The sequence below is a fragment of the Ruditapes philippinarum genome, unplaced genomic scaffold (assembly GCF_026571515.1).
Source record: "Ruditapes philippinarum isolate M1 unplaced genomic scaffold, ASM2657151v2 ctg949_1_1_1_1, whole genome shotgun sequence".
Lineage (NCBI taxonomy): Eukaryota > Metazoa > Mollusca > Bivalvia > Venerida > Veneridae > Ruditapes > Ruditapes philippinarum.
Genome location: NW_026861887.1, coordinates 175,148 through 189,113, shown reverse-complemented (window position 1 = coordinate 189,113; position 13,966 = coordinate 175,148). Strand labels below are relative to the sequence as shown.

The 13,966-nt window shown below is 32.4% G+C and overlaps 1 protein-coding gene across 1 annotated transcript in view; it reads left to right on the top strand.

Moving 5' to 3' along the window:
- Positions 1–2,310, top strand: part of LOC132717269 (interferon-induced protein 44-like) — a 53,087-nt gene extending 50,777 nt beyond the window's left edge. Inside the window, exon 6 of the mRNA XM_060700703.1 lies at positions 1,778–2,310. Within this exon, the coding sequence (XP_060556686.1) occupies positions 1,778–2,058 (281 nt within the window). The 3' untranslated portion in view covers positions 2,059–2,310. The remainder of the gene's footprint in view (positions 1–1,777) is intronic.
- The last annotated feature ends 11,656 nt before the right edge of the window (positions 2,311–13,966 follow it).

Below are 13,966 nucleotides of genomic sequence, written 5' to 3'. Positions count from 1 at the left end.
GAACCGGAACGAAAAGGTTAACTTACGCCGACAATTAAGTTGGCGAAACCAGTAATATGTATCAAACCCACAAAAATGGAAAATTGTTTCTCTTGCTTTTCAGCAATACCTCATTTTTTTCGTTCTTGGCTTTGACACTCTGATATAGTGCGTTTAAGATGTTCAGTGGAATATATTTACCAACTCTTGATAATATCGTACAACTGATACAAAACAAAATAACCCTTATACATTTCTTGGTCGTCTTTTGAAGAGAAGATTGAAAATACAATGAGTGTATGGTGTAATTTCAATTGCACTTAATGTTGACATTTGTTTTTATTTGATTGATTTTCAAATCTAACACTTTTTCAGATCTACTTTTCAAAAACGTAACTTTCAATTTTCAAACTACAAATGATAGATTAAGGTTATATACAGAATGCTCACTTTCCAAACGTTTTTGATGAAACATTTCTTCCAGTTCCAACCAATCATAATCTACACATACTTGAAAAGTTCTATTAACGTTTTTTTACTTGACTATTATGACACTAAATACAAGTAAAACTATGATATTTGTAATAACTTATTTTATCAAAAGATAGTTTCAACCCCGCAGTTATAACAATAAGCTTGTCTGAAAAAAATAAGAATCCATAAATCCTTAAAGTACAAGTTTGCAACAGGTAACATACGATGGGTTATCCAAAAATTCTAGGACTTTTTAAATATCTCTTGAACGTCAACGTGTATTGTAATGAAAATTAATCAGCATACATTGTAGAATATTATCAACTCATTTTGAAAGGAACAGTTAATTGTGTCAATAAATTAAGATTTTATATTGCTTTGAAATAAGCACATACACGGCACCCGGCAGTAAGTCTTCGTATATTTCTTGCTAAAAACTTAACGTAGAAAACCACTGAACATCGCATGTTTTTTTCTATGATGTCATTTAAGTAATTATTTAAAATAATGGGCGTCATTTCTGTTTATTTTTGTTGATATCGCCAGAAGCGCCAGACGCCTTTATTGAAAATGACGGAAACGCGGTCATTAGAAAATCGCACGATCATAAACGATCATAATTTGTGTTGTTATTTGGAGTGATACCTACAAAAACATTTGATAAAAATCAGCAGACGAACTAAGAAAAGAAAATTTCACGGTAATTAATGTTAAAGTGGCATAAAAAAAAATTGGTGATGGACATTTCTTTGAGAAGCAGTAACCGTCATTGACTGCGTAACATTGTAGCACAAACTGTACGTTAATATTATGACGTTGACGTCAATAAGATTTTGGAGTGCGCCGCTGTCGCCGACATGTGTTTATGTAAAATTAAATATTGTTGTAAGAACCTACTCACATGAATTTTTCTGTGTATATTTGTTATTTATTCTTCTAAGCAGTGTAAGAATTTCAAATTAATATCTCAAATATATTTTACACAACAAAGAAAGTCCACGAATTGTTGGATAACCCCTCGTATATACATATATCTAAATACATATTTTTAACTAATAAATAAACGTATTCAATTGAGAAATTCTTCAAAATGTGTTCTGCCTACTAGTAAATTATAACACTTTTCCATTCTCTTATTCAAATCCACGCTTGTCATTATCAAAATATGTGTGTTACAGAGTAAGCACTTAACTATACTTGACTGTTATCTTAACAAAATAATCTTAATTAATCATTGTCTTTAAAATATTGTTCTAAAGAATGACAAGAGTAGATCTTATATTTTGTCAATCACAATTTCAAACAGTAAAATCTTTTATTTTAGATATTCCTGTGATGGCTGTTCTAACAAAGGCGGATATACTTTCAGAGAAAGTTAAATTTAGTATCGATGCAATTTTCCGATGTAAGATAATAGAAAAGGCTGTTGACCTCACAGCAAAGCAGCTAGCTATTCCAGTATCAAAAGTGTTTCCTGTTGTCAATTTTGAGCAAAGGGATCATTTTACTTGGAAGGAATCGATTCCCGTATTGATTGCCCTGAAATCCTATCTTCAAATGGCTCAACTGCATTCACACAATGCTGATGGGGTGGTACATCAATAAGGTGAAAATGATTACATGAACATCTCAAAGCGTTATAATATGTTTTACAATTCCTGCACAAATGACAGTCATTGCAATTTAATATGTATACATGCATTTGTTAAAATTATGGATTGTACAAGGAACTGAATGAAAATACAATGTGAACTTAAAAACTCGTACCAAGTATCTAGTTATGGAAACTTATTTTGCCGTGAATAAAAATGTCATAAATGTATGTAAATATAGTAGCAATTAAAATGTTTGCCTTTTTGTGTTATTTGCTATCAGAACTACAAATATGGGTCCCAAATTAAGAACCTTAATTTACCGGAGTATATAGAGAATATAAACAATAAGTGCAAACAATACGATAAAGGCTTTTCCTTATGATTTTACAGGGTAAATTCTATATTACGTATTATGTTCAACGTGTTACCATTCCTGACTTGACACTTTTTCCCACATTGAATTTTAGCCTTTACAATGGTGGCTGGACATTGAGAATAAGTAGCCTAATGACGAAACATGTCTAAAAACGTTCGTTAACATGAAAGTCCTTTGACAGAACAATTTATGATAGCCAATGATGGAAAAGGCCAGAGCTCCAAATAAGATTAGAGATTTTTACATTTTGTATGATCTAACGTCAGAATATATTGATAAATAATATAAAAATCAGCATCAAGTCAGTCTACAAGTATCTTTTGAAAATTTGTTCTATTATATTGCATGTTTGTCGCAGTGGATTAAAATCATCTTTGGGCTGTTTGCATTAATGATGGCCCAAGAAAATATGATGACTGATCCTTACAAAAGATAAATAAGTGTTTGTTCGGAATTTAGCTGATATGACTGTGTTTAGTGCTGAAGTTGTCGATGTGCATACTACATACATAGGCAAATTTGCCGATGACAAATTCAAATTTTATGTGTGATTGAAAGTTACTTTTTTTCTCGTGAATTTTATGCAAATTGTTTCATACACTTTCTGGTTAAATACATTTGACCATCTTAAAACATTTTTAATTTCTTAACTTCTTTTCAGCTTTAACGTACTGACTCTTTACTTATGCAAGTTCAAAGAGTAAATAATTTGCTTAAAAAGTCGGTTATGAAATATAATTGCAGAAAATCGCATATAAAATTATATGGAGTTGAAAACAAAAAATATTATACCTAAAAATTCCATTGTTTTATTGTTGTGATGTATATAAAAACATATACCTGATTTGAAATATGTTATTCTTTCATCAAGTTTGAAAATTTCAAATACCCTTTCAAAGACAAAACTTGGCGTAAATATTCTTTGGTTCAAAAAACAATCTTAAACTGTCTTAAAGGTATTCTAAATAATACTGATGATACAAGATGAAATGTACTCTATGCGAAGTATATGTTTTCACTTTCAGACTAATTCACTGAAAAGTAGATTATTACAATTTTTGCCATCTCTCTCTCTCTCTCTCCCCCTCTCTCTCTCTCTCCCTCTCTCTCATTCACTCTAGGGTTAGCAGCAGGTCAATGTCAGGCTTAGATTTACAATAATTATACTTGAACATCTCTTACCATAGGAATTCTAAAATGAAAATTCAGAATACCAATGAAATCAAACAAGGTGGAGAAAAATAGTCCTAGCCCTGGAAATTCTCGAATCTACAATCCCCATGAATGACAGGCAGGCATTTTTAACAAATGGTCACCGCTCTTTTTGAAAAACATCCCGATAACCAAGACATTGCCACTTTTCCTTGTATCTATGTTAATATACATATAAGTAACTCTTTACAAAAATATTGACGTGAAGATTTCCCTTTGGATTTGCGACTTTTGCGTTGAATCCTTTCGGTAGTTCAGTTTATTTTATTTTATTTTTTCACTTTGATCTGGTGCTTTAATTGATAATTGAAGAAAAGGATTAAACAAATTGTAATAATGTTAAGATAAAAAAGTAGGTTTATGACTTCGGTATTCACGGTTGATGTGAAAATGTCTTTTAATCATGGCACACAAGGAGTGTTCCAAAAGCAATGTTACTTTTGTGTTTTCTTTTTGATATAAGTCGTTAATTTTTACTTGCACCACGGGAGGGAATCACGTGACTTTGTATAGTAATACCCATGCGAAAATGGCGAGTGATGAGCCCCTTATTATATTACATTAAGGTGATAAACGTTTCTTGAATCCAAATAAAACCTAGCGTATCATATGCGCGCAAAAGTTCTTCAAATGCCAGTATAAAGTGCATTTTCCTACATTTTATGGTTTTGAGAGAAAAAAATTCAAATGCCAATACCAAGTGCATTTCCTACGTTTTATGGTTTTTGAGAACATTGTTTGAATTGCGTAAAATTACACATACAGAAATAGTAATTCGCACGAAAAAGAACACTTGTACATGACTAATTTTAGATGTTACTTTACGCCTGCAGACCTTCAATTAAAAATAGTCTTTAAAATAAAATAATGATGAAAAGGACTCGGTATCTTATGATGGATGAATGCAGTTCGCTAGGTAGTTGGTAGTTGGATATTCGAATAACCAACTACCTTCTACTATTCGTAATTGGTTTTTTGTTATTTTTCGTTAAACAGCTGATAGCTCCTTGTTGCGCGAATCCCCAACAATCTACCAAAAGTTGGTTTGTAATTCACATCTTCATTCGTATGTGTTCCTTGTGTGTGTATTTGAATTGTATTGAATTTATTAATACACGCTCATTGATAGGGGGAGTCCTCCAGAAGAGTATTAGCCATTTTAGATTTTGAAGAATAGTGCAAGGTACAGATACAGAAAGATGCCCCGATTCCAAAACCTTTACCTAGGTCCTAAAGAATTTATTGCTATTCAATTTGAAAACGTATGTTTGTTAAACAAAATCAAAAGACGGTTTTATTTTATTTATCCATAACAAGCATGCATCAGATAACAGCGATCTTGTACAATGGGGAAAATGATTTTTCAACAGGCTTGAATAACTTTATTGTATTATAAGTAGCAAATCATTCATGACATGCAATGATGGGCTTGATACAATATCCCAAACAACCTGATACAGGCTTGGGGGATATTCAATTATCGTTCTTAACCTGTAAATGTATTTGCGAAATAGTAAATGTATAAATCTAGTTTGGTGGGATTTTGCCTTCCGTATCCTCGGTTGTGTAAACCTGATTTTTTTATCATGGCAAAGAACAGATAATGCAAGAAAACCAGATAGCTTGTAACTAACTGAAGTCGAGCGGACTTTACAAACAACTACAAAGTGTTTGATGAAACGACTCATAAACTGAAGAAGATCCCATATTCTGTTGCAATCGTATATTTTTTCCCGTAGACTGGCGCATGTCCCAAATTAATTGGTGCATAATTGATAAACTTAAGACTATTTTTATTCGAATCGAGCAATGTTTATCTTAGAAATGATACCGTAATGACATCACGGTCACGTTGTATTTCTACACTGGCTCTCTTAAGGCATATTTCATTCTAAAGCTACATATCCGTGTAAATATCCATGTGCTTGAAGACCACAGACATTTTTAAAAACATTTGGCGCAGAAAACAAATAAATGATTGATTGATTGTTTTATTAAATAAATAAAACTACGAGCAAAAAGGAAAATACTTACCGTAGACGAGAAAACAACAAGGGACAACGGCAAAAGTGTCACCAAAACAATAAAATAACAAAAACGTGCATCTGAGGAATAAAGACCGGTCAGCAGCACAAGTACTACTGGGGTGTTTAAACCGGTTAATGGTGCACCAAACCCCACTCTTAGCCCACCATGTTTCTATAAACGAGACGGTGTAAATAAAATGAATCCCCGACAAGTAAATGTATAACAGTTGTTATGGTTTCAAAAGGTAAAATAAGTGAACACCGAAATGATCATGTAGATACATATAAAGGAATACCCATATGACCATAACAAAAGTACTCAATTTTTTAAAGGAAGACAGAGTAACAAAAAAATCACCTACAAGGGCCCGACGAAGAAAGGCAGAAGACGAACATTAAGGCAATTCAGTCCCAAACAGCATTAAGAACTGTCCATCATAGCGTATCCCACTTGGTCTGTCAGATGTAATACAAAGAGGAAAGGACCAACTGTTAAAGTGTCGAACACTAAGCATGCGGTATAGTTGGTCCGTAGATGTAATCAAAAGAGGAAAGGACCAACTGTTAAAGTGTTGAACACTAAGCATGCGGTATATCTAAAAAAAAGTAGGGTCAAAACCTCTTTTGGTTAAACGTTTAATAATTGAGTAAAGGCCACAGAAAATTACAATGACATCTCCATTAAAATCATTTTTGAATCACTACTGAATTTTGAGATTAAATCAAAGTTACGATTGTAAAACTCTGTAAAATATTTACGTAATTTGTAATAGCGGTAGCCCTGTTTGAGTAGCTTGCTAGTAATGAAAATATTTGGCTTGTTAAAATCCTTCACGTTGCTAAAAGCTCTAGCGAATCTAATTTACTGAGATACATATACCCCTCAGATATTGCATGCGGTACGTCTCCAACTAAATGTGGATAGTTTACTATACCATAGTCAAAGTCATCACTTTTATCATAGATTTTTGTGTGAATAGAATTGTTTTTTATAGTAATATGAACAGCCAAAATAAAGTTGAAACGTAGTTTAATTAGCTACCGATACTATCTGAAACTGAAATTTGTCGCTGTTGGCCGTGGGTTGTATACCAACTGGAGGTGAAGGTCACTTGACGCCTTCGTAACCACGTACGAAGACATCGTACTCAAAATACGACGTCGTGTACCTATCCTGTGACTTTCGCGTGTCCTGCTGGTAAACTACTCGGTACAAAATTGCATCATTGAGGTAACTTCGTGTGTGTATCGGATGCAATCGCATGACCTTCGGTAGGAATCGTGTGTGGCTCGGATGCAATCGCGTGACCTTCTGTAGGAATCGTACTTGTTTCGGCTGTTGAGAGACTGTCGACCAATTTCAGGGCTATCTTCGCACGAAATTAAAAATTTCATATTCGTATGCCCATCTTGTGTCAATTTCGGGACGGTGTGACGCCTGCATTAAAGACCCATTATGCCTCAGATATGCTTTTACTTATTTATTTTATGTCAGAAGCTTATTAACTTTGGTGTACATTTCAATTGGTAGGTTACCTAAACCATCTTTTTCGTGACATCTGATGCTTTTTTGAATTAAGTGCAGTTATAGTGAATTAGCATTTTGTATGGAAGTCTAAATATTTGCTTGTTTACATTTTGACACTTTTATTACTAACATTTATCGCTTCCTTCGCCAAGTAACGAGCATTTAACATTCTCTAAAACAAATATTTAAAAATTATAAAATTCATGTTAGCTCTTTCTCAAGAAGTAATAAATTATTTGTTTATGAGGCATAATGATACTTTAGGTATAACAAATATCTGGCCATAAGAATAAAATCATTGATATTATACGAGAACACCGTGTATATCCAGTAACGCCGGAATGTGAAAATAACACACGATTCGTGCAATAAATAACGCAGAATTGTACAATAAATGGGGGATACCTGACAGGATTTCCAACGCGGTAAGTAAACTGGTCACTATATTTTTTATTAAACCGAACTGAAAAAAATGAATAGCTGCATACGGCTGCAAAGACATAACCCTTTATCCCTCATCAAGATTATTTCCACGAAATTGTTTACTTTCCAAGATCATTCGTGAAAATGATGGCTTGACCACGGTTTAGAGCAAGACTTTGACTTTTCTGCGTTACTTATTGCACGAATCGTGCGTTATTTTTACATTCCGGCGTTACTGTATATACACGGTGGAGAAAGGGTTTTATTTAAAACATATAATGTAAAATATCAAATGAAAACTTTATATATATTGTCAGTGTGTATTAATTATAAAATCAAATGTATTCCAGTGAAAACAATACACACTGTCAGTTTATTACTAATCTTATAAAATAAAAATATGTCAGTAAATCCACAGTCTTGTCAGTGAATACCTTATAAAATCAAAAGCATGATATTGTTTCTATCTTAAACAATTAAGCAAGTGGTAAGGTTATATTGCCATTGCATTATTTATTGAATCCAGCATAAGCCTAGGGACATATGACATTGTCAGGGTATTTTTATTAATTCAAAAATATACCATTGATTACCTGAAGATATCAGTGGAAAAACTAAATTCATGTCAGTGAAATGATGATAATGTCAGTGTTTAACATATTCAATCAATATAAAAGAATAACAGATACAGTAAATGGTTTTACTGGAATGTAAGTTTTAAGAAAAATGTCTTATCTACACTAAGAATGTGGTCTCTTGTACATATCAAACATTGTTATTAATTTTCAAATAGTGAATATTATTTTATAGTTTATATAGTCTTAGATAAATTTAATTGGACAGTATAAAATTTATAGTACAAACAGTCTTAGGTAATTTTATTTGACATGATATGTTTTATCAATGTCATGAATTGACTTATCATTCTAAGTTTTAGCTGCCATATATATTATAAAATTGGACACATATATGTTGTACATGCATAACACATCCAGTGACTAAGCCAATGCATTGTATCTTCAAGTAAATTATGTTGAAAAAAAAACAAATCGTTGATATATTTAAGTTGGTAACATTTTGAGAATGTAAAATATAAAGTATAATAAATGAATTTAATACCACAATGTAAATTTATGTAAGAAAAACATGCAATAGTGTGAATATAATTGATGTTATGTTTGTAATTTGTGTAGCTAAGGGGGACAATTTCTCAGTGCATAAAACTGTTGTGATATGGTCTTTGGAGTTGTCTCCCTTATAGGCAAAAGTAAATAATCTCTTGTAATTCTGCTTAGAATGACTTTTCATGTATTTTATGTTTGTGTTTTATGTTTTATGTAATTTTGTGTAAACATGTAAAGATGAGACTGAAGTAAATAAATAAAATTGTTAAATAAAATTGTTAAATTGTAAATAAATGAAATTGTTAAAAGTAACGCCAATCCTTTAAAGTTATTTAAAAAAGAACTGTAACATCTTATTAAATGGTGGTCTATGAAGTGATGATCACTTAGTGGTCGAAGTTTAAGAGTAATTCTTACCCTATATTCACACTATGACGGAATAAATCTGATTTGTTATTTTTAAGAAAAAAAACTTGTCTTGTAAAACTTTTTATTTCCATCCATTATGATTTTACTTATATTTTATAATATGATATTAAAATGTATGAAATAGGTTATAAGTCCGAAGAAGTAAAAGTAACAAAAGGTAAATGAACATGAAAAACTTAACTTAAGAAAGGTAAGCACAATTATAAATTATTTTCTTGAGTAGGTTCATTTAAGCTCATTTATTGTAATTATATTCCATAACTGTGATAAGTTAAGATAAGTTAATAATAAAAAGAATGAAAAAACACACATTCTTTATATTAGCATGGTGAAGTTATATTTCTGATATGTATTATTTTGCTTTCAGCAAATATGTTATTGCTAAATCGGTTAATTAATACATTGACGTATTTGAATCACACTCTTCAAGAAGTAAAGCAACACTGGAATGGCAATTGACCTGATTGATCAACGACGAACCCCTGCCCATCGACAACGAGAATGTGGCGTACTAATAATTTCTGTCATATGTTGCGGTTGGAACCGGAATATCCGTCCATCCGTCCCGAGAGGACTCGCTCATTGGGCGGTAACGAGGCTTGCAAATTGGTTTTACCTACAGTTACGAAAATGTTGAAATTAGATCGAAGTAAAATATAGAACAGCATTTGAAGATAAATTTTCGGCATAGGTAAAACTCTCGGAAACGCCAGTCTGCTATGCCTTATCGTTGACGACGTGTGCGTCTTGGTGTCTAACATGAAGAATCCGTATTTGCACCATGGTATGATCGACGACGGTATCCTTATCCCCTCACTTTTTGCGTCTTTGCGGCATACTACTGGCTGTTCAAACGCATAATAACAATTGAATTCACTACGGAATACCGATCGTCACGTACCCGCTAGAACGGCCGTTATAACACGCCAGCCAGACGCCTTTTCTATCGTTGGTTTTAAGTTCAATTGAACTTAAACTATCACTGAAGGTGATTCATATCCCCATCCGCCAGGCTTACGTTTTTGAAAATTAAGTTGTCTGAAGCCAAAATTTGATCTTGACCTTTATTCTATGATATACAAAATGTGTACCAATAATAATTACAATTATATTAATTCCACTGGTTATAATTGAAATAAAAAAATAATTTTGACACAGCTACACCGAAACGAAACCTTACATCATTTTAACTAAAACGATAATACCATGTCACTCATTTTCGTATGTTGATAAAAAAAGACTTGCAGTTTTTGAAATTAATCATTTGTTGGAAATTAATAATTTCTTAATTGAGTAATTCGGAAAGATTTCATAATCTAATATCTACCATATGTATTGCAAGAGCAGTGGTAACTGTAGCGAAGATGTTAATCATTTCATGGTCCTGGTATATGAATAAAATACAATAGTCATTTATTCTGTAACTTAATATTAGTCCAGTTGGAAAAGATGGACTGATACTTATGATCAATAAACAAACAAGTCAACTGCGTACAGCATTACATTGTACATTGTATTATATTGACTGATGTTACATGATTGTGTTCAAGTGTACATTTTTATAAGTTTCATTTAGTTGATTCCAATTAAATGTTTTGTTAAACACACAGGTAAAATCGCCTAAATAATTTGACTTATTTCAACTCTTAAGCATTTTTTTATATTTTTCTCGTTAAGTCGAATATGCTTAGAAAAGTTTGGCTTATTTTCGCATCTTTAGACACATGAACCAGTGTATTACATTGTTTACATTGGTACTAAATAAACGTAACAAAACATCAACCTTATATATTCAGTAAAAAACTCTCTAGGAGTGCAATTCAAAAAAGAACACCTTTTTCTTTAACTTTTCTTTCCTTCCTTTTGAGCGTGCATTTACATTACTTTGTTATGAGCCAATACACACAAAAGACAACTGTTCTCTCCATGATTTTAGAGAGCTTTGAAATAGTTGACAGTAGCAAATTTATTCTTCAACGAAGAGCCATTAATAAGACTCCACTAAGGTTTAAAAGCCTAAAACATAATATTTGAATTTCTTACGTAACTGAGCTGGGGCACTTTAAACAGAAACATATGCAAAGATAGTTAAGAAATATACTTTGTAATAAATTGAAAATCGTATTTTTATGTTTTTCTTAGCCCGGTTTGAGTGAAAAGCGTTTAAACGCTTTTCATTTTGGTCATTTTTTTCAATTTGAATGATTATTCTTGAAAAACGAAGTGCGCGAATGATCTGAAATTTTGCACAAAGATTAGTGGACTTAACCTACATCAAATGTTTTTTTTATCTAGAAAAAATATTTTCAGTCCCATCATGTCAAAAAAAAACCTCAGTGGAGTCCCTTTAACTTTAAACCACACACATTTCGGACAGGGAGGAGCTGGGCTCATACTATTATTGGCTTGATTAAAAAAAATAAATAAGAAAAAATAAAAAAGATAAGACTATACCTGATAAAAGCAAGTTTTTTTTAAATAAAAATAAAATACAAGAGGTCCATGATGGCCCTGGGTCGTTCACCAGAAATAATTGCTTTTCGGTGTTTGAAATTATTCATTGTCAATATTTTCTTATAGTAAATATGAACATAGAATATGTTTAAACCATAATTTGATGAAATGCCGTCACCTGGGGGCATTAAAGCGTTGGCTTACACGCGGCCAATGAAATGAATATAAGCAAACTTGATAAAAGACAACCTAAGATTAGTAAGAATGCCACTGATAAAGTTTGGTAATCATCCATCAATTATTTCAGTAGGAGATGATGTTCAAAAGTTTTTCTATTCTTTGTTTTAGTGGCCCCTAAAAGAGGCCAATCAAATAAATAGTCATGAGCAAACTTGATAAAACACTTCTTTAGAATGCTACAGACAACTTTTGGTGATCATCTATCAATTATTTCAAGAGAAAATGATGTTCAAAGGTTTTTTCTATTTAAGCTTTAGTGGCCCCTAAAAGGGGCCAATCAAATTTATATGGGAAACTTGATAAAAGACTAACAAAGAATGCCACAGACAAAAGTTGGTGATCATCTATTAATTAGTTCTGTAAAAGGAGATGTTTAAATGTATTTATATTTTTAGCTTTAGCAGCCCTTAAAATGGGTCAATCAAATAAATATGAGCACACTTGATAAAAGACAACCTAAAAATGCTACAGACAAAGTTTGATGATCATCCATCAATAAGTTCTGTAGAAGCACACGTTTAAAGTTATTTATATTTTTAGCTTCAGCAGCCACTAAAGGGGGCCAATCAAATTAATGAGCAAACTTAATAAAAGATTACCCAAGAATGCTAAGACAAAGTTTGGTGACCATCCATCCGTTGGTTCTGTAGAAGAAGATGTTTAAAAGTTTTTCTATTTTTACCCCTAGAGACCCCTAAAAGGGGCCAATCAAATTAATATGAGCAAACTTGATTAAAAACTACCTAAAATAGATAAATACAGAATCCCTAAAGAAGGCCCAACACGGCAAAATTGAAAATGTTGCAGGTTCGGTTTGATTGAGCCTGTTCATGGACGGTACTGGAAAGTGCAAGTTACCGTCCACGCCCCTAGCACCGGCTTAAGCAGAATTCAACATTTAAACGTGAAATAGTAAAATTAGAATGCTACAGACAAAGTTTGATGATCATCCATTTATTACTTCTGTATAAATAGACGTTTAAAGTTATTTCTATTTTTAGCTTTAGCGGCCCCTACAAGGGGCCAATCAAATTAATATGAGCAAACTTTAAAGAAAGACTACCCAAGAATGCTACAGACAAAATTTGGTGATAATCCATGAATTAGTTTTGTAGTAGAAGATGTTTAAAGGTTTTGTTTTTTTATTTAAGCTCTGTTGACCCCTAAAAGAGACCAATTGAAATTACATGAGCAGATTTAAATGTGACTGTCTCAAGTATGTCACAGACCAAATTTGAAGTCAATCTGCCTAGCATTTACAAAGAAAAAAACGATTATTGATGCATGACGACGGACGACGGACGCCCGAGCATCCCCCTTTGATACCTTTGGTTCTGGTGAGCTAAAAAATAATTAAAACCAAACGTAGATTACATATTTTTCATATTTAGGTGTAATTTTTGTATTGTGTCGCAACATTGACTTGAGATTGATTAATTATCGGAACGTTGTTCGTTAAATTCCTTAATAAGTTATGCTTTAAATGACAGTACAGTTTTTGTTGACGACTTATGGACTAGTGGTAAGTACAACGGAATTGCGTTGTTGTAAGTTCGTATCCTCAACCAACCATATAATTATTACACCGTGATACGAAACTACAATCTTCAGTTTGAAACAGATAGTCTGACACTTAGTTTGAAGCTTTACACATGTAATTTGAGGCTAAAGGTTACATACAAATACACAGTCTACCAGTAATTTGAGACTAAAAGTTAAATACAAATAGGGGGCAGGGGACCTAAAAATGAACAATTTTGTATTTCAGTGTGACCAGAAACACAATTCCAAATATTTCCAAATCTGTTTCACAAGCAGATAACCAGTTGCACAGCATTATTCAATGATGTATGACATACATTGAAGAACATAATAGTTTGCATGCATTGCTCCTTCATAAAATGACTGACAGCAATTTATATTTACCCCCACCCAGCCAAAATCACACCTAAAATATACCAATATGGACAATCTTCATCAAGGTGCAGCATACTCGAGAATCCGCCCGATTCCTTTAAAAATATCAGTAAAATGCAGTGCAAGCTATGGCATTTTCAGAAATGACCAATAAAGTGTCTGTCATACGTTTAGACTTTTCACAAAAT